General features: G+C 44.4%; 1 protein-coding gene across 3 annotated transcripts in view; it reads left to right on the top strand.

The window, feature by feature from the left end:
* The window catches only part of NCBP1 (nuclear cap binding protein subunit 1), a 437,475-nt gene that overhangs the window by 377,662 nt on the left and 32,749 nt on the right, over nucleotides 1–27,064 (top strand). For all 3 annotated transcript variants that reach the window (XM_029603603.1, XM_029603613.1, XM_029603623.1), the window contains 2 exons: nucleotides 8,100–8,203; nucleotides 8,479–8,593. In XM_029603603.1, the coding sequence (XP_029459463.1) occupies nucleotides 8,100–8,203; nucleotides 8,479–8,593 (219 nt within the window). The remainder of the gene's footprint in view (nucleotides 1–8,099; nucleotides 8,204–8,478; nucleotides 8,594–27,064) is intronic.

Raw genomic sequence — 27,064 nt, forward strand, 5'->3', positions numbered from 1 at the left:
ACTGCAATCGCACCATGTCCATAACAGACCCTCATAAAGTCTGTGTAATGTGTCTTGGATGTGAGCACTATGTCCTGACCTGCACCAATTGTGCTCTAACGACACCCAGTGGTCGCAAGGCCAGAATGGAGAAGATGGAACTTCTCTTCCATGCTCAAACCCCGACGCCGTCTATTACATCGATGTCGTCAGAACCGGCACCGTCCACTTTGCGCCAGTATCGGCCACCGGCCGGTGACCGTCCGGCATCGACAACTTCCACTGCCTCAAGATACCAGTGGGAGGTCGATTGTGCCATTTCCACAACAAGTGGCAAACAATCACCTCAGACCAGTGGGTTCTCGCCATAATCTCTCAGGGTTATCACCTGAACTTTCTCTCCATCCCACTTGACTCCCCACCTCGGCTGATGTGGGGAACATCCGACCACTCACCACTTCTGGAACAGGAAGACTCCCTCCTCCAGTCCAGAGCAATAGAACCAGTACCCTATTCCCAACAAGGCCTAGGATTCTATTCCCGGTACTTTCTAATTCCCAAAAAATCAGGCGGCGTTCGTCCAATTCTGGACCTATGTGCCCTCAATAAGTACCTCCAACAAGAAAAGTTCAAGATGGTAACCTTGGGTTCCCTCCTTCCTCTTCTGCAAAAAGGAAACTGGCTCTGCTCTCTAGACCTCCAGGATGCATAAACTCATATTGTGATAACTCCATCTCATCGCAAATACCTGAGATTTCTGGTAGGCCCCAATCACTATCAGTACCAAGTGCTTCCATTCGGCCTCGCATCTGCACCATAAGTCTTCACGAAATGTCTCGTAGTAGTTGCAGCCTTCCTCAGAACTCAAGGTGTTCACGTCTACCCCTATCTAGACGATTGGTTGATCAAGGCTCCTACTCAGCAAACTGCTCTGTCGTCCCTGCATCTTATCTTACACACCCTGATTTTGCTAGGATTTCTCGTCAACTATGACAAATCCTACTTAGTTCCATCTCAAACCTTATCATTCATAAGGGCAGACTTGGACACCTTGAAGGCAAAAGCTTTTCTACCTCGACAACGAGCTCTCACTCTCATCTTTCTTGCACACCAGCTGCAGTCTCAGCGCTACACGATTGCACGCCGCTTTCTCATCCTACTGGGACACATGGCGTCCTCAGTTCAGGTCACCCCAATGGCCCGCCTAGCCATGAGAGTCCATGCAGTGGACTCTAAGGTCACAATGGACTCAATGCATTCAGCCCCTGTCGACCATTGTCCACATCATCGACTCACTCCGTCAGTCTCTCGCCTGGTGGAAAAATCAGGTCAATTTCCTCCAAGGCTTGCCCTTCCAACCTCCAAACTTTCAAATAATTCTCACCACCGATGCTTCCAATCTATGCTGGGGAGCCCATGTGGCCAATCTGCAGACACAAGGAAATTGGTCTCCAGAGGAATCCAAACACCAAATCAATTTCCTGGAGCTGCGAGCAATCAGATATGCTCTCAGGGAATTTCAGGATCGCCTGTCCAATCAGGTCATCCTGATTCAGACGGATAACCAGGTGGCCATGCGGTACGTCAACAAACAGGGAGCCACGGGCTCCTACCTTCTGTGTCAGGAAGCTGCGCAGATATGGGCGGAGGCCCTCTCCCACTCGATGTACCTCAGGGCCACCTACTTGCCGGGAGTGGACAATGTGTTGGCAGACAAGCTACGAGTGGTCTCTCAACCCCTTAGTGGCGGATTCAATCTTCCAACAATGGGGTGACCCTCAAATAGATCTCTTTGCAACATGTCAACTGCAAAGTGGAGAACATTTGCTCTCTCACTCGCAGCCAACACTCACAACTATCCCTCTCGTGGGTGACAGGTCTCTTTTATATGCATTCCCTCCACTTCTACTTCTCTCAAAGACTCTCGTGAAGTTACGTCAGGACAAGGGAACCATGATCCTGATAGCACCTCACTGGCCTTGCCAAGTGTGGTTTCCAATACTTCAGGATCTCTCCCTTCGCAGGCACATTCCCTTGGGAAAGGACCTGCTTCTGATTATGCAAAACGACGGGTGCCTGCGCCACCCCAATCTGCAAGCCTTGTCCCTGACGGCATGGATGTTGAAAGGTTAATCCTTCAGCCACTCAACCTTTCTGAATCGGTTTTCCGTGTCCTGATTGCTTCACGGAAGCCTTCCACGAGAAAATCTTATTCTTACAAATGGAACAGGTTTCAGTCATGATGCTCTTCTCAATCCCTTGATCCCTTTACCTGTCCAATCACAAAATTTCTGGACTATCTCTGGCACTTGTCGGAGTCAGGTCTAAAAACTTCCTCCATCAGAATGCATGTCAGTGCGGTGGCTGCCTTCCATAAAGGTGTTGGGGATGTTCCTATATCAGTACAACCCCTTGTAACACGTTTTCTGAAGGGCTTGCTTCACCTCAAGCCTCCACTGCGTCTTCCGGCCTCTTCTTGGGACCTCAACCTGATTTTAGGAAGGCTCATGAAACCACCATTTGAGCCTCTCCACTCCTGTGAACTTCGCTATCTCACATGGAAAGTGATTTTCCTTTTGGCAATCACTTCGGCTCGCAGAGTTTAGTGAGTTACAGGCCTTAGTTACCTATCCGCCTTACACTAAACTTCTGCAAGACCGGGCAGTACTCCGCACTCACCCTAAGTTTTTGCCTAGTGTCAGAGTTTCATCTCAATCAATCCATTATACTACCTATCTTTTTTCCCCAAGGAAATTATGGCCATTCCAGTCCATGAAGTGCTCTTGGATCTGCATCATCGCCTATGGGAGCACCCTTGCACTGTCCCACCAGTCAGTAGAAAGATAGATGCAACATATCTGGTCCAACACACTCCAGGTTTTCAGAAGCCACTGTTACCTCATCAATCAGTGATAGTGGAATCTGTGCAGAAGAAGGCCAAGAGATTGCGCCCTCATTCTTCAGCTCCCCCTGGAAAGGACCAAAAGTTTTTAGACTGTCTAGATCGTAAAATCTTCCAAGGCTCTATGTTAGTGTCACGTATAACTGCCTATCAGTTATATATGTCACAATACCAGAGGAATCTATGGAAGCAAGTCCATGAGATAGGTTTTCCTGTTGTTGCTGGGGGAGGGAGTCTGCTAACTGCCATTCTCCAAAAAGGCCTTGAGGCAAGGAAACATATGGTCAGAGCTGCATATGATTCCTTTGAGACGGCTTCTCGTTTATCAGCAACAGGAATCAGTGCTAGAAGATGGGCCTGGCTTAAGGCTTCTGATTTGACCGGAAGTCCAGGATAAGCTCACTGATTTTCCGTGCACTGGAGATAATCTCTTTGGCGATAAGATATAGGACGCAGTGGCTCAACTGAAGGATCATTATGAAACCCTGCGTCAGCTATCCACAGTCACTGCTGAAGCTCCCTCCTCTGCTCGGAAAACCACGAGAAGGGATCCTAGAAGACCTTTTTATCGCTAACGCAAATACTACCCACCTACATCTCGCGTGAGACCAGCCAGACCACCTCAAAGAGGACATCCACGTCAGACCAAAACGTGCAGATCACAACCAACCCCGCAAATGGGCCTGGTCTCTGGATTTTGAAACCTTTCCAGAGAACAGTAGCCACTCCATTAATCCAAGACCAGACTTTATCTGTAGGAGGTCGGCTGCACCACCTCATGGACAACCGGCACCTCATTACAACAGACCAATGGGTAATATTCATCATAACCTAGGGATACCATCTAAACTTCCTCATGGTACCCCTGGATTCACCACCCAATCCACTGTGGATCTGAAGAGATCACACAGGCCTTCTAGAGTCAGAACTGTCCACCTTATTAAGTACCAGGGCTGTGGAAGCCATTCCCCTGGCTCAGCAGGGCAGAAGGTTCTACTCCCGCTATCTTCTCATTCCAAAGAAATCAGGCGGCCTCTGCTCCATCCTAGACCTCCGCAATCTCAACAAATTTCTACAAAAAGAAAAATTCAGGATGTTGTCTCTAGGCACCATGCTTCCCCTTCAACAACAGAGACTTGCTCTGTTCTCTGGACATTCAAGATGCCTGTGCACACATTGCCGTATCACCACGTCACCACAAATACCTGCGCTTTATAGTGGGTCATCAATATTTTCAGTACCCGGTTCTGCCTTTCGGACTTGCCTCGGCACCCCGTGTATTTACAAAATGCCTAGCAGTGGCTAGGCAAAAACAGCATACACGTGTTTCCTTACCTGGATGACTGGCTAATCAAGAGCTAATCCAGGCATGGAGCTCTCAATGCTTTAAAGCTCACTATCAATCTGCTACACTCGTTGGGGTTTCTCATCAATTACCAGAAATCCCACTTAAATCCGTCTCACGTGCTAACCTTCATCGGAGCGGATTTGGATACCACAGCCGAAAAGGCCTTCCTACCCATGGAGCGTGCAAACATACTGTCCAAACTTGCCATATCTCTATGCATACACAGCATAGCCTCAGCCCATCAATTCTTAACACTGCTGGGCCACATGGCTTCTACGTTCCACGTCATTCCCATGGCCAGGCTTGCCATGAGAGTAACTCAATGGACTTTGAAATCTCAGTGGCTCCAAGCCATTCAACCGCTTTCATCCATGATTCATGTAACCGAACAGCTGCGTCTCTCACGTCTCTGGTGAACCAACAAAGCAAACTTACTGACAGTTTACACTTCCAGCCACCAACTCCTCAGGTGACTTTAACCATGGACGCATCCAACTTGGTTTGGGGAGCTCATGTCAACAACCTCCAGATTCAAGGTACATGGACACAGCTCAAGGCGAAATTTCAGATTAACTTTCTAGAACTTCGAGCCATACGTTATGCCCTTTATGCATTCAAGGACTGCCTTTCGCACAAGACTGTACTCATTCAAACAGACAACACAGTTACAGTGTGGTACTTGAACAAGCAAGGGGGGCACAGGCTCTTATCTGCTCTGCCAAGAAACCGCACAGATTTGGAGCTGGGCTCTCCAACATTCCATGCATCTTCGAGCCAATTATCTAGCAGGCATGCGGAATGTAGTGGCAGATCGCCTGTCGATGTTTCCATCCCCACGAATGGATCCTTCTGTAGCGAGCAAAATCTTCCAAAGCTGGGGTCACCCAGACATCTATCTCTTTGCTTCCAAATTGGATCACAGAGTGGACAGATTCTGCTCCCTACACAGACATAAAAAAATGTTAGCCATGGACGCCTTTGCTCGCCCCTGGAACATAGGCCTCCTATACGTATCCTCCAATACCACTGATAGCATGAAGCTACCACGTGAAGCTACAACAGGACGAGGGCTTTAATGATTCTCATAGCCTCGTACTGGCCTCGACAAATGTGGTTTCCCATACTTCTCGACCTCTCAGTTTAGGAACCAGTTCGTCTGGGCACTGCACCCAGCCTCTTCACGCAGAACGGCAGGTTACGCCACCCGAACTCTCAAAACCTACCCTAATAGCCTGGATGTTGAAAGCTTGATCTTACAACCACTCAATCTTTCGACTAATGTTTCTCAAGTGCTTGTAGCTTCCCGAAAGCCTTCCACATGCAAATCTTACCATTTTAAATGGGCTAGATTTACCAAGTGGTGCACACAAAAAGGTATAGATCCCTTTTCCTGCCCCACTCCATCTCTATTAGACTATCTCTGGCACCTTTCAGACTCTGGTCTCCAGACTTCCTCAGTACGTGTACACCTCAGTGCCATCTCAGCATACCACAAAGGAGTAGGGGATGCCCCAATAACTGCGCAACCCCTAGTGGGTCGGTTTATGAGGGGCTTACTTCAACTTAAACCCCCTCTACAGCCACCAGTTGCAGAATGGGACCTCAATGTAGTGCTTACAAGGCTTATGCGTTCCCCGTTTGAGCCTTTGCATTCCTGTGATGATGAATTTCTTACATGGAAAGTCCTTTTCCTAGTAGCCATTACATCTGCTCGAAGGGTCGGTGCGTTACAAGCCCTTGTCACATACTCACCCTATACCAGGTTCCTCCATGACCGAGTGGTACTCTGCACTCACCCTAAATTCCTTCCCAAAGTGGTAACGGACTTTCACTTGAATCAGTCTATAGTCTTGCCCTTTCCCAAGGCCTCACTCACCAGGCAGGGCGAGAGAGTTTTATACACCTTGGACTGTAAACGTGCATTTGCATTTTACCTAGACCACACTGCAGTCCATAGAAAATCCACCCAACTCTTTGTTTCTTTTGATAAAAACAAGTTGGGAGTTGCAGTGGGCAAACAAACTCTCTCCAACTGGCTAGCAGACTGTATAGAATTCTGCTATGAGAAAGCAAGCCTTCCCTTTCAGGGGCGAGTGAAGGCGCACTCACTTAGAACCATGGCAATGTCAGTAGCACACCATCATTCAGTACCGATTGCTGACATATGTAGAGCTGCAATCTGGAGTTCCCTACACACATTTGCAGCACATTACTGTTTGGACAAGGAAGGATGTCAAGACCTCTGCCTTTGGCCAATCCGTGTTGAAAAACTTGTTTCCAGTATAATCCCAACTCCTTCCACATCCACCTGCTGTGATTTTCAGGCTGCCTCATTTTACCAACAGTACACCAGTTGTTGTGCCTGTTACACAGGTTGTATGCTGTTGGTCTGCATAAACATGAGTCAGCCTGTAGCTTGCTAATCACCCATATGTGAGGACTACCATCCTGCTTATCCTGGGATAAAGCAGATTTGCTTACCTGTAACAGGTGTTCTCCCAGGACAGCAGGATGTAGTCCTCAAGAAACCCACCCGCCACCCCACGGAGTTGGGTCCAAAACCGTTTTATTATTTTATTTTTCGCTTGTACCTTTTGCTACAAACAAGACCGAAGGGAGACCCCTGTGGCCACAGGGATTATGGCATGCTGGGCCAGTCAAAAGTTCTAGAAACTGTGACAGAAGCTTTCCGTGACAGGGCTCCGTCTGATGACATCACCCATATGTGAGGACTACATTCTGCTGTCTTGGGAGAACACCTGTTAGAGGTAAGCAACTCTGGTATTCATTCTCCAAGGCTAAAACACATCAGCAGTGTACCTGGACCTACTACATAGGCTTAGGTCCCCTTTCTAAAGTACTGCCTCTAGCCTTTGGTATTGACCAAAAGAAAGAGCTAAACCTTCATATAAAGGGATGCCATTGAAATTACTAAAATGGGAACTTGAATATTTCTGATATTATTGTATGTAAGCTTTTAGTTAGCAGCAGAAATCTGCAAATTGATGCGACAAAGTAAGCCCTTCTTATGAACATAAGAAATTGCCTACTGGGACAGACCAAGGGTACATCAAGCCCAGCATCCTGTTTCCAACAGAGGCCAAGCCATAGAGAATCATCTCCTGCTGATTCTCTATGGCAGAAATCCCCAAACGTAGTCCTCAACAGCTACATCCCAGTCTGGTTTTCAGATTTGCACAACGAATATTCATCAAGATCTATTTGGAAGCAGTGCATGCAAATTTCATGCATATTCATTGTGGAAATCCTGAACACCTGACTAGGTTGTGGCCCTCGAGAAATGAGTTTGGGAATCTCTGCTGTATGGCATTGATTTGTATACATGCCTTTCTGTGACATGATTTGAAATGTTGGTCATTGAGGGAAGCGCAGGCAAAATTAATGGTGTACACTTCTTATTATGGAGAAGTTCAAAAGCATAAACAATAAAATATTAGTGCATATTTGGAGGAGAGCGAGAGAAAATTGGATGCAGTGGAGTAGGGCAATTGAAAAGTTGATATTTTGATGAATCTAATTATTGCTACTGCTTTGAGGTCAAATATATTAGTTGCTGAGGCTAGGCGTTGCGATAGTGTCTTCCAAAAGATGATTTTCAGGCTTTGTATTTCAAACTGCATTATACAGTGAGGAGATTTAGGGTGCTTCTTTTGCTATGAGGGATGGTTATAGTAGCAGCTGAGAGGAGTGAGCTTTGCATACAGTAGTAAATTTCCCACATTGGCAATGCTGAAGAACAGATTGGAGGCCCTGGCAAGGAAAGTGCTTGCATCCTGCAGATCCGACCTTGCAGTCTGCAGAAATAGGATGTTCAGGCATGCGTAGTTTATTTTCTCTCTGTGTTTACAGATGATTGCTGTACTGATCGACAAGATGATTCGAACACAGATTGTTGATTGTGCTGCTGTGGCAAACTGGATCTTCTCTCCAGAGCTCTCTCATGACTTCACAAGGTAATTTAGTTTGGCTTGTCCACCTTTCACATGATATCAGAGTGGTTTACAGTATTTAAAAGGATTGTTTGAATAACATATCATCATAGAATATCTTAAAAAAAAACAATTTGCATATACAGCAGTAGTCCAGGGAAGTATCCTGATTAGATTTTTCTTGTTTAAGAAATTTCTTTTCATAAAATTAAAAAAAAAAATTTAAATCAGTATCTTTAGCAAGTTGGTTTTGATTTTACAAATATATAAACTCATTTTAATAATTACTTCTTTCCTAGGTTGTACATTTGGGAAATCTTGCATTCCACAATACGTAAGATGAATAAGCATGTACAGAAGATCCAGAGGGAACTGGAAGAAACTAAAGGAAAACTGGAAAAGCAGCACAAACGTGTATGAAATTCTATACACTATTTTAGTAATTTAAAAAAGACCATTTTTAAGAGTGCAGTGACTAGAGCAGGGGTAGACAACTCCTGTTCTGGAGTGCCACATTCTCAATGGATATGCATAAGATATATTTACATACCATGGAGGTAGTGCATGCAAATATACTTTATGTATATTCATTGTGAATATCCTGAAGACCAGATTTGTTGTGGCATACTCCTGGGCTATGGAAATATGTTGCAGTTAATTAGGGTTTCAATTCAGTTTTAATATTCCAAAAATCAAAATGCATTCGTTTGGGAAGAATTCTCATTTTTTTCAAAATAAGACCCAATTTTCAAAGAAAAATGGACAGTGTGTAGCAGATTATTGCTTGCTTCCACCCTCTTGTTTGTTAACTTTAACTAAAGGCTGTGAGTTAGTGAAGTCATGAAAGCAGGTCTTGTTGTCTGTTTATTTATTTATTTATTTAACGGTTTTATATACCGAATTTCTTGTAACAGGATTACAAATCAAAACGGTTTACATAATAACAATAACAGTGCCTCAAATAGTGCAATTACATAAAACAGAGGAATACAGAACTAGGATCATGAAACTGTTGAAACAAACCAGGGTAGATATATATATATATCTAGCTATGATACATGGCTGGTAGAGAATGGTTAGGTTAAGACCATGGTATTGGCAAAGGGCCTTGGGAATTGGGGCTAAAGTAGGACATATAGCATTTGACTGAATCGAGAGAAAGCAGGCAAGAGTCAATGAGTTACTGGTGATAGAGTTGATTTAAGATCATCTGGTGTATGATTCAGCAAAGGCCTGCTTGTGGATTTTGGATATTATGGAACAAGTCCTCCCCCCTCCCGCACTCACGATGCCTTAGTACATCTAGCTGTTACAGAATGATGGTAATGTTACTTTAGTTTTTCATTATTTAAATAATTTATTTGTTGTCTCCTTATGTCTCGTGTCCCACCTCAAAGTTGCCTGGGTCTTGGTTTCTAAAATGTCATTGTTAAAGTACTCTTGAGAAATCCTGTTTGGATGTAACCATAAAGACCAGAGATTGGAAATGAAAAGGGTACATGGGGATACACTGCACAGAGTGGCAGTTACAACCCTTAACAGAAGGCACGGGGATTATTACCCTTAATTAGCCTTGATGCTTGTGACGTAACTGTAACATCACTCTCTGCTTTGATGGCAGGGGGAAAAAGGGGAATTGGATTCAGATGATAGCTAATGCTGGGCCCCCAACTTCTACAGTCTGGGGTACTGATATGCAGACATTAGAGATAAAGCACAGGACTGCTTCTACGGCCAAGTCCAAATGCAAAGCATGTCCAAACAGTATTGTCTGGATTATCATGAAGGCTGCTTGCCCTGTAAAACGTTGCTAGTAATAATTTTGTAATGGGCTTGACAGTTGCTTGGTTTGGATTGTAAATATTGCTACCTTTAACATAAGGCTATGGGAAAACCTGCATGGAGCGGTAATTGCTACCTTCAACAGAAACATGGGGGTAACCTGCAGTTACTGCCTTAAGAAACTTGCTGGGCAGACTGGAGGGACTATTTGGTCTTTTTCTGCTGTCATTGCTGTGTTACCTATGCATGGCAGTGCTTCTCAACTAGCATACCACAGTTGCACCAGTACGATGCTGTACCCCTTTTCCTCTGGAAGTGAAGAGCTGGCTTAAGGTGACAAGTTAAGCCCATCCTACCAGTCAGCAAAGTGAAATGAAGCCAACATAGAGCATTTCTGCCAGCTGCCACTGCAAGTATTTTTAAAAATTGCAAGATGACTGCCTGTGTTAATCTCATGAGAGATAAGCACAGATAGACCCAAATTTTAAAAATATTGTGGCGACAGCCGGCAGAAATACCGTATGCGGACTTCGGTTCACTTTGCTAGTGGAATGGGATCTACCTACTATCTCAAGCCAGCTGTTCGCTTCTGGTGGGTTTGGGAAGAAAGCATTGGGTCTAAGAGAAGTTACACTTGCTGTGGGCTCTGGCAAAAAGACCTCAACACTGCTGTAGGCTCTGGCCCAAGAGATGAAGCTGTCAGTGTTGCAACTTGGAGGGTGGGAATTCCTCTGACTTGGCTGCTTCAAGGAGAGGTGAACTGTGTGATTGCAGAGATGGATGTTCGGGGGGAGAAGTATCATCTTGAAGGTGTCAAGGATAAGACAGAGGTAGAAAGACGAAGCATACTAAGATCTGCAAAAGAGTGGACTTGCCTGAAGGAGTAGAGAGAATGAAAAGTGATTTAAGAAAGCTTGAAGAGTGGTCGAAGACTTTGACAGTTGGAATTCAGTACCAAGAAGTGCAGAGTCATGCATCTGGGGTGCTGTAATCCAAAAGATGTGTATGATGGATGAAAGACTAATGTGCATTACCTGAGAGAGGGAACTTGGGGTAATACTGTCTAGCGATCTGAAGGTGGTGAAGCAATGTGATAAGACAATATCTAAAGCCAGAAGAATGCTGGGCTGCATAGAGAAAGGAATAACCAATAAGAAAAAGAAGATAATACCCTTGTACATGTCCTTGGTGAGGCCTCAGCTGGAATACTGTGTTCAGTACTAGAAACCATATGTTAAAAAGGATAAAGACAGGATGGAGGTGGTCCAGAAAAGGGTGACCAAAATGGTATGGGATCTGTATTGGAAGACTTATGAGGGGAAGCTGCAGGAAGTAAATATGTATACCTTGGAAGAGAGGAGTTGCAGGAGACATATGATACAGAACTTCAGATACATGAAAGGTTTTAATGATGAATGATTTCAAACCTTTTCCATTGGAAAGTAAACAATAGAGTTAGGGGGTCACGATATGAAGCTCCAGGGGACGAAGACTCAGAATCAACATCAAGAAATATTTCTTCACAGAGAGGGTGGTGGACATGTCCAGCACGACTGAATGTACATTTGCATGGAGTGGCACACCTGAGGGGAAGCAGCAGCAGAAGCTGTGGGGTTGCCGGTGGCCAAAAATGAGGAAAAGCTGCAAAGAGGTGGACTGCCGGCAGAACTCAACCTGCTGGTGGATAAAATGAGGAAAGGCTGTTATAGTGTTCACTGTTAAGTGTGCGCATATGTGCACAGCTTCCCCCCCTCCCCCCCCCCCCCAATCATAGGAAGACTGGTGGGGCTGAAGCAAAGATGAGCCCACTGTGGTGGAACTCATCGTACCACAGCCTGAAGTGAAGAGGAAGCCAGATGGGGCCGCGGCAGAGCTCATCCCACTGTGACCTGAAGAAAAGAGAAGGTTGTGTCTGTGTGACAGCATATGTACATGTGTTTCTGTGTCAGAGCTTGTGTGTGTCTGAGAGAGCCTATGTGTATGTGTGAGAGCCTGTGTGCTGTATCAGACTTGGGTGCAGACACACAATGTGTCTGTGAGGGAGAGAGAGGGCCTGTGGATGTGTGTGAGAGCATAGGCATGTATATGAGAGAGGAAGTGTGTGAGAGAATTAACGTTATTGTTTGTATGTATGTGAGAGAAGATAAGATAAGAAAGTTTGTGCGGACCTGCCTCCCCCAATCCATGGCAGTCTCAGAATGACTGTAAATCAAAAGATCCCTAGTATGGAGAGCAGGAGATTTTTTAATCCTTATTAGTTTTAAATATTGGGTATAATTTGTGTTTCTGCTATTTTGAAATATTTTGTTTTTTCTAATTATTGGATTTTTTTATTCATCAGATGTTATGAAATATTTTATTGGTTTTTGGGAAATTTTGGATATTATCCCAGGACAAGCAGGATGATAGTCCTCACATATGGGTGACGTCACTGGCGGAGCCCTATCACGGAAAACTTTCTGTCAAAATTTCTAGAAACTTTTGACTGGCACACTGAGCTCACTGAGCATGCCCAGCATGCCATGATCCCTCGAGCCACAGGGGTCTCCCTTTAGTCTTCTTTTTTCCGCACTGCTTTTAGCCTTGCGGTTAAGGAGCCCTGTGTGTTTTCACGCAACGTTTCCTCACGGAAAAACTAATATTTTCTCTCAGAAAAATCCCTTCATTGGGGTCTCCCAGTCTCTGGATCAATTTTTCCATCGATTGGTGACAAAAGCGGTCGATTCCGTTCCTTTATTTTTTCGGTGACTGCAGGCTATCGATGGCTATCCGGCCTTTTCATGATGGCAACCGGTTTGAAAAAATGCCCGAATTGCCCCTGTACCATGTCTATCATCGATCCATATATTGAATGTGTTCTATGTCTTGGCCCCGGACATAAAGTTTCATCTTGTCCTCAGTGCGCCGAGATGACGTCTAAAGGTAGAAGGGCTCGGTGCCTTACAGATTCCATCGACGCTGAAGACACCGATTAATCAACCAAATCCACCGGTGCCAATTCCAGACTCTTTGAGAACTGACTCCTCCGATTCCGATCAGCCATGTCCAGGACCATCTGGCCTATCGGGATCGAGCCAACCGATTCCAGTGCCGATTCCATCGGTGCAAGCAGCAGTTGCACAGTTAAAAAATTAAATGAGACTTTACGCCAACTCTCCATGATACAAGGGGACACTTCATCTTCTACAAGGCGACCTACCAGAAAGGATGCAAGGAAACTGTTCTACAGACCACATAGATTTTATCCACCACCTTCTCGTGGTAGAACATCCAGACCATCACAGAGAGGTCAATCAAGACAAAACAAAACATCCAGACCTCAGCCTCCTCCTCAGACAGGACAGGCATCTGATTTTTGAAGTGATCTCAGAGAACAGCAGCCTCTCTATGAACCCAAATATAAACTTGCGTGTCGGAGGAAGGGTTTCCTATTTTCTACTCAGCTGGTCAGCCATAACCACAGTTCAATGAGTTCTGTCCATTATAGCACACGGCTACCATCTGGATTTTCTTACACAGCCAAAAGACTCTCCTCCAAAGTCTCTTTGGATGCACATACATCATACCACTCTTCTACAGGCAGAATTATCCACACTGCTGAGAGCTATGGCCGTGGAACCAGTTCCCCGACCTCAGCAGGGCAGAGGATTCTACTCCCACTATTTTCTCATTCCAAAGAAAACAGGAGGACTACGTCCCATCTTAGATCTCCAAAATCTCAACAGATTTCTACAAAAAGAAAAATTCAGAATGGGGTTCTTAGGCACCATGCTTCCTTTTCAAAAAGGAGATTGGATCTTCAAGATGCTTACGTTCACATTCCAATATTCCCTCCTCATCGCAAGTTCCTGCACTTCCTAGTAGGCCATCAACACTTTCAATACTGAGTCCTGTTATTCGGACTTGCCTCGGCACACAGAGTATTCACAAAGTGCCTGGCAGTGGCAGCCGCCCATTTACGCAAAGAAAGCATACACGTTTTTCCTTATCTGGATGACTGGCTCATCAAAAGCCAATCAAGACAAGGAGCTCTCACTTCTCTTAAGCTCACAATCAATCTGCTTCACTCGTTGGGATTTCTAATCAACTAACAAAAATCCCACCTCATACCATCTCACCTTCTACAGTTCATCAGAGCAGACTTGGACACAACCATGACAAAAGCATTCCTACCAAAAGATCGCGCGCACACACTCTCCAAGTTAGCGAAATCGCTACGCGAAAAGCAACAGCTACAGCTCATCATTTCCTAACTCCACATGGCTTCCAAAGTCCATGTCACTCCTATGGCCAGATTAGCCATAAGAATAACAGTGGATCCAATCCATCCAACCATTGTCATCTCCAATTCGGATAACACACCAGCTGCGTTCCTCTCTCCTCTGGTGGACGGACACGAACAATTTGCTCAAGGGCCAACCTTTCCAACCACTAGTCCCACAAGTTACCTTAACTACAGATGCATCCACCTTAGAATGGGGAGCGCAAGTAGACAATCTTCAAACTCAAGGTATGTGGACAAAACTCGAAGCAACATTTCAAATCAACTTCCTAGAGCTTTGAGCATTCTATGCAAACTTCCTATGCGCTTTATGCATTCAAGGACTGCCTTTCACACAAGACCGTTTTAATACAAACGGACAACACAGTTGCTATGTGGTACCTCAACAAACAAGGGGGTATGGCTCTTATCTTTGCCAAGAAGCTGCACACATTTGGGACTGGGCCCTGACACATTCCATATTTCTCCGGGCTACTTATCTAGCAGGCATACACAACGTACTTGCAGATCGCCTCAGTCATCAGTTCCAACCTCACGAGTGGTCCCTAGATCCTGTTGTAGCGACAAAGATATTCCAACATTGGAGTCAGCCAACAATGGACCTCTTTGCATCCGAACTGAATCACAAGGTGGACAGATTCTGCTCCCTGCACAAACAGAGAAACCAGTTAGCCAAGGACACCTTTGCTCGCCCCTGGAGCTTAGGTCTTCTATACACGTATCCTCCGATACCGCTGATAACCAAAACTCTAGTGAAGCTACAACAGGACAAAGGGTCAGTGATACTCATAGCCCCGTATTGGCCTTGACAAGTATGGTTTCCCATACTTCTCGACCTCTTGATCAGAGAACCAATTCGCCTGGGCACAGCACCCACTCTCATAACTCAGGATCAGGGCAGGTTGCGCCATCCCAACCTTCAGACCCTATCTCTCACAGCCTGGATGTTGAAAGCTTGATCCTGCAATCATTCAGTCTTTCAACTAATGTATCTCAAGAGCTTGTAGCCTCACAAAAGTCTTCCATACGAAAATCCTATCGTTGCAAGTGGAAAAGATTCACCATGTGGTATGCGCAGAAAAGGATTGACCCCCTTTTCCTGCCCCACATCATCTTTATTGGACTATCTCTGGCACCTTTCAGACTCTCATCTCCAGACCTCATCAGTAAGGGTACATCTCAGTGCCATCTCAGCTTACCATAAAGGAGTAGGGGATGCCCCGATATCAGCGCAACCCCTTGCCGTAGATTTATGAGAGGTTTAAACCCCCGTTATGGCCACCAATCACAGAATGGGACCTTAATGTAGTACTAACAAGGCTCATGCGTTCTCTCTTTGAGCCTAATCATTCCTGTGATATTAAATTTCTTACATGGAAAGTGCTCTTCCTAGTAGCTATTACATCTGCTAGAAGGGTTAGTGAGTTTAAGCACTTGTCACATACTCACCCTATACCAGGTTCCTACATGACCAAGTGGTCCTACGTATTCACCCAAAATTCCTTCCCAAGGTGGTTATGGATTTCCAATTGAATCAGTCCACATTCTTCCCAAGACCTCACTCTCACCAAGGTGAGAGTGCTTTGCACACCTTAGACTGTAAAAGTGCACTTGCATATTACCTAGACCACACTGCAGTCCATAGGAAATCCACCCAGCTCTTTGTTTCTTTTGATAAAAACAAACCGGGTAAAGCTGTGGGCAAACAAACTCTCTCCAATTGGCTAGCAGATTGTATAGAGTTCTGCTATGAAAAAGCAGGCCGCCTTCTCCATGGTCGAGTAAAGGCGCACTCAGTAAGAACAATGTCAACCTCAGTAGCACACTATCGTTCAGTACCAATTGCTGAGATTTTTAAGGCTGCAACATGGAGTTCTCCTCACACCTTTGCAGCACATTACTGTTTGGACAAGGAAGGACATCAAGATTCAGCCTATGGGACAGTCTGTCTTAAAGAACTTGTTTCCAGTTTAATCCCAACTCCTTCCACATCCAACCTGCTGTGATTTCAGGCTGCCTCAATTTTTCCAACAGTTCATCAGTTGTTTTGCCTGTTGCACAAGTTGTACACTGTTGGTCCAAAAGAAAGATGCCTCAGCCTGTAGCTTGCTAATCACCCATATGTGAGAACTATCACCCTGTTTGTCCTGGGATAAAGCAAAATTGCTTAGCTGTAATAGGTGTTATCCCAGGACAGCAGGATGTAGTCCTCAAGAAACCCACGCGCCACCCCACGGAGTTGGGTCCGAAACGTTTTATTTTATTTTTGCTAACGCTTACTGCTACAAACGAGACTGAAGGGAGACCCCTGTGGCACAAGGGATCATGGCATGCTCAGTGTGCCAGTCAAAAGTTTCTAGAAACTTTGACAGAAAGTTTTCCGTGATAGGGCTCTGTCCAGTGACTTCACCCATATGTGAGGACTAGATCCAGCTATCCTGGGATCACACCTATTACAGGTAAGCAAGTTTTCTTTCTGTTCATTAACTAGTTTGAAATATGTATTCTTTCTATGAATATGATTTTCCTATTATGATTGTTTTATATTTCTTTATTTTATTATTTAATGTTTTATGAAGAATGGTAATGTTTGTTTTCCCATTGTTGCTTTGCTTATAGAGGTTGGATTCTCCTGGGTTCCAGTTCAGTTTTCCTCAGCATGTTTCTATTTAAACTTTCTGGTCTCTTTATTCTGTATTTGATCAGGGTCTCTGTGTTCTGCATGTGACACTGAGGTGAGGTATTCTGCTACCGTGTAATTTATCTGTAGTGGGACATATATAGCAGTCTGACTTATTCTGTTTTCCTAATAGGTATATTGGTGATCTAGGGCCTGATGTAATATGTGCAGTGTTGCCTTTTCATAGAAAAGGTTATTACTGTTTCAATGCTGACAGAATTGTTTTGGTATGGGAGGTTAACTGTATTGTAATGGTAATTGTTTATTCATGCCTTTCTGTGGACCAAGCCCACATTTAGCATGCATTACAAAAAGTCTAATTCCATAGGGGTTCCAAGTGTCTTTTTTTTTTTTTGTAGGATTTTCTGGTTGGCACCATAGTAGTGCATGTAAATAAAATATGCATGTTGTAAGTGATATTTTTGCCTCAGAAAACTGTACTTTTGAATGTTCTTTTTTCATGTAAAATCTGTTATTTGTGTGTGTGTGTCTGTAGAAGGGGTATGTATGTGGGAAGGCTATGAGATTTGCCTAGGGTACTTAATACTCTTCCATGGGTTCCATGGGGAGGGGCGGGTTTCAGATCAGTTTTTAAAAATATAGATTGCTGGAGGTAGCGGTGCCTTTTTTTATATTTTTTTTTCAAACATAATACAAGTAATAAACTTGTTGGTAAATACATAGGGCTGATACAGTAAAGTGCGCTCTGGCGGAGCGCACTGTTAGCCTACGTTTGGCCACGCGTTTTCAACGCGCTATTTTTACCCCTTATACAGTATGGGGTAATAGCACGTCGAAAACTCGTGGCCAACCCTCCCGAAACTAATAGCGCCCACAACATGCAAATGCATGTTGATGGGCCTATTAGTCATCTCCGCGCGATACAGAAAGCAAAATGTGCAGTGAAGCCGCACATTTTAATTTCGGCCAGCACCAGGAAAGTGTACAGAAAAGCAGAAAAAACTGCTTTTCTATGCACTCTCCGACTTAATATCATAGCGATATTAAGTTGGAGGCCCCAAAAATAAAAAAAATGTAAAAATCTGCCGCGGGTTGGAAGACGGATGCCCAATTTTGCCGGCGTCTGTTTTCTGAACCCATGGCTGTCAGCGGGTTCGAGAACCGATGCTGGTAAAATTGAGCGTCTGCTGTCAAACCCGCTGACAGCCGCCACTTCTGTCAAAAAGGAGGTGCTAGGGACGCACTAGTGTCCTTAGCGCCTCCTTTTACCGCGGGCCCTCATTTGCATGCGGGTCGATACTGAATCGTGCGCCCACAACACTGACCTGTGCGCGCGTCAGGAGAGCGGGCACTCTCCAGCTCTCCTGCGCTTCTTTCTGTATCGGCCTGATAGTAAAGAATAGAAAAATACAAATAAATTACAATAAAGTAAATCTATCAAACTTTCTATGCTACATCAGCCCATTAATAGGGGAACTGGGTTTTTTTGTTTGTTTTTGTTTTTTTTTTGACAGGCCCGGGACAGACTGAGAGTCAGAAGGGGGAGGGGGAATAAGCAGCACTGTAATTGTTCGCACAGAGCAGCAAAAAGCTACCACCAGCCCTGGAATTCCCTGCCAGAAGAGTTGGTGAAGATGAAAATAGTAAATGAATTTAAAAAGGCATGAGAAAAACACTGTGGATCCTTAAAGGCTGAAGGTGAAAATGAAGAAAAGAGGTCATGGGGGGGTAGCCTGCAAGGAGCAGCAGCTACTACCCCTACCAGAAGGCATGGAGATTACTACCCTTAACCAATTAGCCTAAAATATTTTGACACAATTGCGGCATTCCTTTTTTGTAATGGGGGGGGGGGGGGGGGGGATTGGATTCAGAAGACAGCTAATGTTAGCCCATGACTTTTATGGACAGGGTACTGATACACAGACTTTAAGGAAAAAACAAAGGACTGCTTTTATGGCCAAGTCCACAAACAAAGCATATTCTAACAACATTATCTGAATTATCAAGAAGGCTGCTCACCCTGTAAAAAGCTTGCTAGCAGTAATTTTCTATGGGTTTGACATACAAAGCAGTAATTTTTATTTGGTTTTGATAGTAGAGAATAGGATTAAATGGTCAATTTTCTCAGGGAAAAAGGGTAAACAGTATTATTATTATTATTATTATTTAAAGATTTTTATATACCGCGGTTCATTAGCAAACATCACCTCGGTTTACAGAGAACATTAAGATAGCAACAGGCTTTACAATAAAATTAAATTATAGCAAAATAAGATTAAGAACATTAATAATGTAACTAAAAAAAACCATTATATTAATACATGAAAAAGCTTAACAAAACTTCTTCTTGGAGGAGAAGTCCATTACCTGCTATTAAGTTCACTTAGAGAATAGCCACTGCCATTAGCAATGGTTACATGGAATAGACTTAGTTTTTGGGTACTTGCCAGGTTCTTATGGCCTGGATTGGCCACTGTTGGAAACAGGATGCTGGGCTTGATGGACCCTTGGTCTGACCCAGTATGGCATTTTCTTATGTTCTTATGTTCTTCTAAAGGAGGGGAAGAGGACTGGAGGATCTAGAATAGGACTGTAGAGTAGAGTGCCTCAGGGATCTATACTTGGACTGGTGCTTTTCAATATATATATAAATGATCTGGAAAGGAATACGACGAGTGAGGTTATCAAATTTGCAGATGAATCAAAATTATTCAGAGTAATTAAATCACAAGCGGATTGTGATTTATTACAGCAGGACCCTGGAAGAATGGGCATCCAAAATGGCAGATGAAATTTAATGTGGACAAGTGCAAGGTGTTGCATATAGGGAAAAATAACCCTTGCTGTAGTTACACGGTTAGGTTCCATATTAGGAGCTACCACCGATCTAGGCATCATAGTGGATAATACTTTAAAATCGTCGGCTCAGTGTGCTGCAGCAGTCAAAAAAGCAAACAGAATGGTAGGAATTATTAGGAAGGGAATGGTTAATAAAACAGAAAATGTCATAATGCCTCTATATTGCTCCATGCTGAGACCGCACCTTGAATACTGTGTACAATTCTGGTCGCCGCATCTCAAAAAAGATATAGTTGCAATGGAGAAGGTACAGAGAAGGGCAACCAAAATGATAAAGGGGATGGAACAGCTCCCCTATAAGGAAAGGCTGAAGAGGTTAGGGCTGTTCACTTGGAGAAGAGACTGCTGAGGGGGGATATGATAGAGGTCTTTAAGATCATGAGAGGTCTTGAACAAGTAGATATGAATCGGTTATTTACACTTTCGAATAATAGAAGGACTAGGGGGCATTCCAAGAAGTTAGCAGGTAGCACATTTAAGACTAATTAGAGACAATTCTATTTCACTCGACGCACAATTAAGCTCTGGAATTTGTTGCCAGACGATGTGATTAGTGCAGTTAGTGTAGCTGGGTTCAAAAAAGGTTTGGATAAGTTCTTGGAGGAGAAGTCCATTGACGGCTATTAATCAGTTATACTTAGGGAATAGCCACTGCTATTAATTGCATTAGTAGCATGGGATCTTCTTAGTGTTTGGGTAATTTCCAGGTTCTTGTGGCCTGGTTTTGGCCTCTGTTGGAAACACGATGCTGGGCTTGATGGACCCTTGGTCTGACCCAGCATGGTAATGTCTTATGTTCTTATGTACCCTTAACATAAGGCTTGGGTGTAACTTGCACAGAGCGGCAGTTAACTTCCATAAGAAATTTGCTGGGCAGACTGGGTGGACCATTTGGCCTTTTTTCTGTCATTACTACTCACTGTGCAACTGAAGAATGAAAGAGGGAGGGGCTAATCAGAAAGATGGAATGTTGGGTGGTGAGAGACTACTGAGGAGAAAAATTGAGCATCGCTGTTTTTCCTGCCTCAAAAGACAGGAAGATGCTGAAGCATTCTAGACCTAAAGACCTTAAACAAATTCCGGAAGAGAAAAGTTCAAGATGAATCTGATCGCCACCAAGTAGAATAAAATCCATTTCTTTACAGCCTCTTGTTGTCAGACTCATTTTAGGACTTGCTTTAGTTGAAGCGTCCCATTAAACCAACTGTAGTTGAGTAGGACATCAGTGTGGTTCTAAATCAGACTGCGAGCTCAGGTATTTTAATTGGAAGGTTGGTTTTTTGTGCCACTCACTTCAGCCTACAGTGAATCCCAGGCTGTAATGATTTATATATTTTATTCTAAATTTCACTACATAGGGTGGGCAACAAAGTGGGTTAGACGCCAAAGTAGTCCAAGTGTAACTTTATTTGGATGGAGACATCAATTCATTCAACCGCCCGACTCGGGCCGAGTTTCACCCTGCTTAGGGCTGCCTCAGGGGCTGTGTATATTAATGCGCTCTATTTATTTCTCAAAAAATATTCTTGGAATAATTACACCAAATATCTTTTATCCTGAAATTTGCAGACATATACCAGACATATTGAATATATCTGGTGTACTCGATCGGAGACCACACGTATCCTTATTCGTTCAGCAAATTTCAGGATAACAGATATTTGGTGTAATTATTCCAAGAATATTTTTTTGAGAAATAAATAGAGCACACTAATATACACAGCCCCTGAGGCAGCCCTAAGCAGGGCGAAACTCGGCCCGCGTCGGGCGGTTGGGTGAATTGATCTCTCCATCCAAATAAAGTTACACTTGGATTACTTTGGCGTCTAACCCACTTTGTTGCCCACACGGCTTTTTTAGATAGCCTGCCCTCCTGTTTTATTGGTCCATCACTATATAGGGTGGGACATTGTTGCACCCGTCTGTCGCAGACGGCTGCGCCTTCTGTTGCTCACCTCCTTTTTTTTTTTCCAGCTCCTGCTTCTCTTGCCAAGATGGCCACCTCCACCTCTGAACATTGACCTCCCTGGCATCCCTGGGACAGCATAGGCAATTGCGTTCACCATTTTGATTCTGGAGTTACCTAGGGCACGCACGCACAGCAGCGTCCCTCTTAAGCATGTCATGGCGGGAACCTCGGGGGCGTCCCCGCCACATGATGTCACTGCCTACCTGTATTTAAACTCACTGCTCCATCCTTCCTACGAGTTAGTAAGGACTTCCTTCCTGCTGAATTCCTTTCGTTACAGACGCCTGTTGGTTCCTGTATCCTGCTCGAAAGCTTTAGGTACCGGCTCCTCAGGGGCCTTGCCACATCCTGGTCATCTGCACCTCGAAGGGCCTTCTCTGTTCGAGCCTTCGCTTCTTCAGAGTGAGTACTTCAGCTACTCTGCCTGTCTCTCCTACCTCGCTTGTCTTCTCAGCGTACCCCGCCTGCTGACCACTACTGGATCTACCTTCCAAGCTTATCTACAGTGTGAATTCTCGGCGTATCCCGGTCTGTGGAACACTACCGGACCTACACTACAACAGCGCTTGGAGAGAATACAGGTTCCAGTGACCTCGCTCTGCAGGCTGCTACTGGATACCATCTCTGGGTAATCATCACTCTGAACTGTGTTACACTGCCCATCCCAAAGGCAACCTTCCTCGTTGCAGTATAATAAATATCCTTCTCTGTGTCCATTACTGCTGAGACCCAGCCTATCGTTGCGAGTCCCCACAGGGCTCCTCCCTGTGGGTGGAGTCAACTCTTGCCACGATTCAGGGTTCACTGTCAAGCCAAATTATAACAGATTGCTAACTCCATGGACCCGGCTCAGGTCTCAGCCCTGCTGGCCATCCCTGGTCTGGCCCAACGCATCACTGAGCAACAGAGGACATTAGAGACTCTGGCTACCGCCTGGAACTGTATTCGATGGGGGGGTGAAAGACTGGGCATGGACCAGGAGAGAGACCTTGGGGTGATTGTGTCTAACGATCTGAAGTCGGCGAAACAATGTGACAAGGCGATCGCTAAAGCCAGAAGAATGCTGGGCTGCATAGAGAGAGGAATATCGAGTAAGAAAAGGGAAGTGATTATCCCCTTGTACAGGTTCCTGGTGAGGCCTCACATGGAGTACTGTGCTCAGTTCTGGAGACCGTATCTCTGAAGGGACCGGAACAGGATGGAGGCAGTCCAGAGAAGGGCGACCAAAAAGGTGGATGGTCTTCATCGAATGACTTATGAGGAGAGATTGAAGAATCTAAATATGTACACCCTAGGAGCAGAGGTGATATAATACAGACTTTCAGATACTTGAAGGGTTTTAATGATCCAAAGACAACATCAAACCTTTTCCGTTGGGAAAAAAAATCAGCAGAACCAGGGGTCACGATTTGAAGTTCCAGGGAGGAAGACTCAGAACCAATGTCAGGAAGTACTTCTTTTCAGAGAGGGTGGTGGATGCCTGGAACGCCCTTCCAGAGGAAGGTGGTGAAGACCAAAACTGTGAAGGACTTCAAAGGGGCGTGGGATAAACAATGTGGATCCATAAAGTCTAGAGCAGTGGTCCCCAAACCTGTCCTGGAGGGCCACCAGCCAGTCGGGTTTTTGGGATATCCTCAATGAATATGCATGAGAGAAAATTTGCATGCACTGCCTCCATAACATGCAAATTTTCTCTCATGCATATTAATTGTGGATATCCCAAAAGCCCGACTGGCTGGTGGCCCTCGAGGACAGGTTTGGGGACCACTGGTCTAGAGGATGTGAATGAAGAGAGGGTGGCTGCAGGAATGATGGCTACTACCTGGAGATAATACCCTTATTCAATAAACATACACACAGTGAATGCAACTCCAACATTGCTCTATGCTTCAATGGCAAGAGGAAATGTGGAAAAAAATTGATTTGCCTTCACAAAAAAAAGCTTGTTACGGCAGTTACTACCCCAAACCAAATAAGCCTGATACTTCACTTTCAATGCATATTCAATGTAGCTCTCTGCTTATCCAGCATAGCTCTCTGCTTCAATGGCGGGGGGGATGAATGAAAAGATTTATATTCAGACAACAACCAACAAGGACCGAATTACATAGTCTGGGTAAACAAATAAGCATGGGTATAGCTTGCTTGTTACGGCGGTTACTACCCCGAATCAATTAAGCCTGATACTTCACTTCAGTGCATATTCAGCTTAGCTCTCTGCTTCAACGGCAGGGGGATGAAGATAGGGGATTTATATTCAGACAATAACCAACAATGACCGAATTGCACAGGCTGGGTAAACAAATAAGCATGGGAATAGCAAGCTTATGGAGGCAGTTACTACCCCTAACCAGTCAAGCTAGATACTTCACTTAGATGCAGCTCCAGCACTGCTCTCTACATTAATGGCGGGGGTGGAAGGGAATTGGAACCAAAAGGTTACTAAGGACCAAGAGAAACAGTTAAGTATGAGAAAAAAACAAGTGTGAAAGCTTGCTGGGCAGACTGGATGGGCCATTTGGTTTTCTTCTGCCGTCGTTTCTATGTTTCTATATGTTTAATCAGCTAAATTCCAGACTGAATACTCCTTCTACTTCGGGCAAAGATGCTTCTCCTCAAGTGGTTGCTGTACGTACTGCAGTGCCTTTGCCAGCACCCACTCACTTCTCAGGTGATTCCCTGATTTGCAGAGGTTTTCTAAACCAGTGCTGCATGCACTTCTCTCTACAACCATCTTACTTTCCCACTGCCTTAGCCAAGACGACATATATCCTGCCTTCGCTAGATGGAAGAGCCCTGGCCTGGGCTTCACTCCTCTGGGAACGCAACAATCCAGTCCTGAGCAATTTACCCGGATTCCTGGCTCTCTTTAAGTCACTATTTGACCCTGCATGCCAGGCAGTAGCTGGATCTGCACTCTTGCACCTTCAGCAAGGAGGTAAACCATTACCGGACTATGTCATTGAATTTAAAACCTTGTCTTCAGAACTCCACTGGGATCTGGGTTGCCTACGTGCCATTTTCTTAGAGGGCCTCAACTCCCGAATAAAAGATGAACTAGCGGCTCAAGATTTGCCAGACACCCTGGATACTCTTATTGATCTTGCAGGGAGAGTTGATCACCACCTATGCAAACAATCTCAGGAGGCAAAAAGCCCTAAGAAGCATGCTACAGGAAGTATACGCTCTCGACCCTCGCCTGCAGCTCCAGCCCAGCCTTCAACAACCATCGAGGAAGACGAGCCTATGCAGTTAGGCTGTAGCCATTTAATTGCCAAGGAGATGCGCTATCAGAAGAGAATGGGCCTCTGCATGTACTGTGGACAATCTGGCCATGCGGTCCAAACCTGTCCTATCTGTCCAGGAAACATGGAGACCTAGGATCCGTAGGAGGACTCTTCCTAGGTCTGACTACACCCTCTCCTCCACTGTCCCTTCCAGTCTCCATCATCCCTGGGAGTCTGAGTTTCAGACTTTAGCACTTGTGGACTCTGGTGCAGGTGGAAATTTTATTTTGAAAAGACTGGTTAGAACATCTATGGATTCCCACCTCACCAACAGAAACTCCGCTGCTGCTTTCTTCAATACACAGTGAGCCATTGCCCGGAGAGGTTTCTCTCACCACTCAGTCTATTTGCTTGTGCACAGGAGCTCTCCATTCTGAGCCAGTCTCCTTCCTGGTTTTTGACAAAGCCATTCATCCCGTCATGCTCGGCCTACCCTGGCTGCAAGAACACACTCCCCAGTTAGACTGGGCCACCCTGGAACTATCACAATGGGGAACAGCCGGTCATGACAGATGTCTAAGGAGAGTTACACCATTGCCGTGCATGTCTACTATACCTTCTCTACCAGGCCTTCCACCTCAGTACGCGTCCTTCCAAGACGTATTCTCTAAACAAGCAGCAGATGTCTTGCCACCCCATAGATCCTTCGATTGTGCTATAAATTTAAAACCTGATGCAGAACCTCCTAGGGGAAGAGTGTATCCCCTTTCATTATCCGAGACTGAAGCGATGTCTGCCTACATTCAAGAAAACCGGCAGAAAGGTTTTATCAGATCTTCCAAGTCACCGGTGGGAGCCGAGTTTTTCTTTGTTGGCAAGAAGGACGTATCCCTTCGCCCTTGTATTGACTACAGAGGTCTTAATGAGATCATCATAAAGGATCCGCTATCCTTTACCGCTCGTTTCTGAGCTCTGACAGACTCCAAGGAGCCAAGATTTTGATTAAGTTGGACTTAAAAGGGGCCTATAATCTGGTCCGCATCCGTCACGGGGATGAGTGGAAAACAGCCTTTAATGCTCATGACGGGTACTTCGAATACTTAGTTATGCCGTTCGGCCTATGCAGTGCATCGGTGATATTTCAAAATATGATGAATGAGATCCTGTGAGACATGCTATACCAATGTGTGGTTATATATTTATTTATTTATTTATTTATTTTTTAATTCTTTATTTTCAATTTTGAAAATGTTTTCCAAGATATAAACTCTGTACAGAAAAAATTGATGTCTAATACAAAGAAATCTAAATAAAATAACGTAGAACTCCTAGTATTTCAAATTACATCTTAATGCATTTTAGACATCATAATTATAGGATAATAAGGAGATGGCAACTAAAGCATTTTTACAAGAAATTAATACAAGATTTTCCTTTTTGTGATTAACTGAGCACTACAAGGAACCCATTCTCATTCTACTCCAAAACTGCTGCTGATACCTGCGGAGTATGAGCAACCAAAAACTCTTTCAACTGTTTAGGCTCTAGAAATATGTAATTATTACTTTTGTAAAGTATACAAGCCCTACAAGGGTATTTTAAGGTAAAACGGGCCCCAATCTTGATTAGGTCTCCCCTCATTGATAGAAATTCCTTTCAGCGTTGTTGTGTCAATTTAACCACATCTGGATAGACCCAGATGGGGAAACCATAAAATTTAGCCTGCCTATTTCTAAAGAACATCCTGAGTATGTTATTTCTCTCTGAGAGAAAGGCAAAGGAAATGAGTAAAGGTTTCCTTTGGGAAATCTCTAACTCCAAAGATTGCTCTAATATACCTGTTAAATTTAAGGCTAAATTTGGCTCTTCCATCTGGGCAGCCTGATGTAGGTAATATGCCTTCACAACTACGGGTAATGCAGCTTCAGGGATCTTTAATATTTGCTGCATATATGTTCTAAACAAATTTAAAGGTGTGATATCTTTAATGACAGGAAAATTTATTATTCTCAAGTTATGAGCCCTTAGTGAATTTTCTACTGCCTCTAATCTTTTGGATGTACTAATTTCTGACTCAATCAATTTCACCTGATTTTTCTCTACCAAGGTAATCTTGCTTTCAAGT

This window comes from Rhinatrema bivittatum, chromosome 1 (assembly GCF_901001135.1).
Source record: "Rhinatrema bivittatum chromosome 1, aRhiBiv1.1, whole genome shotgun sequence".
Taxonomy (NCBI): domain Eukaryota; kingdom Metazoa; phylum Chordata; class Amphibia; order Gymnophiona; family Rhinatrematidae; genus Rhinatrema; species Rhinatrema bivittatum.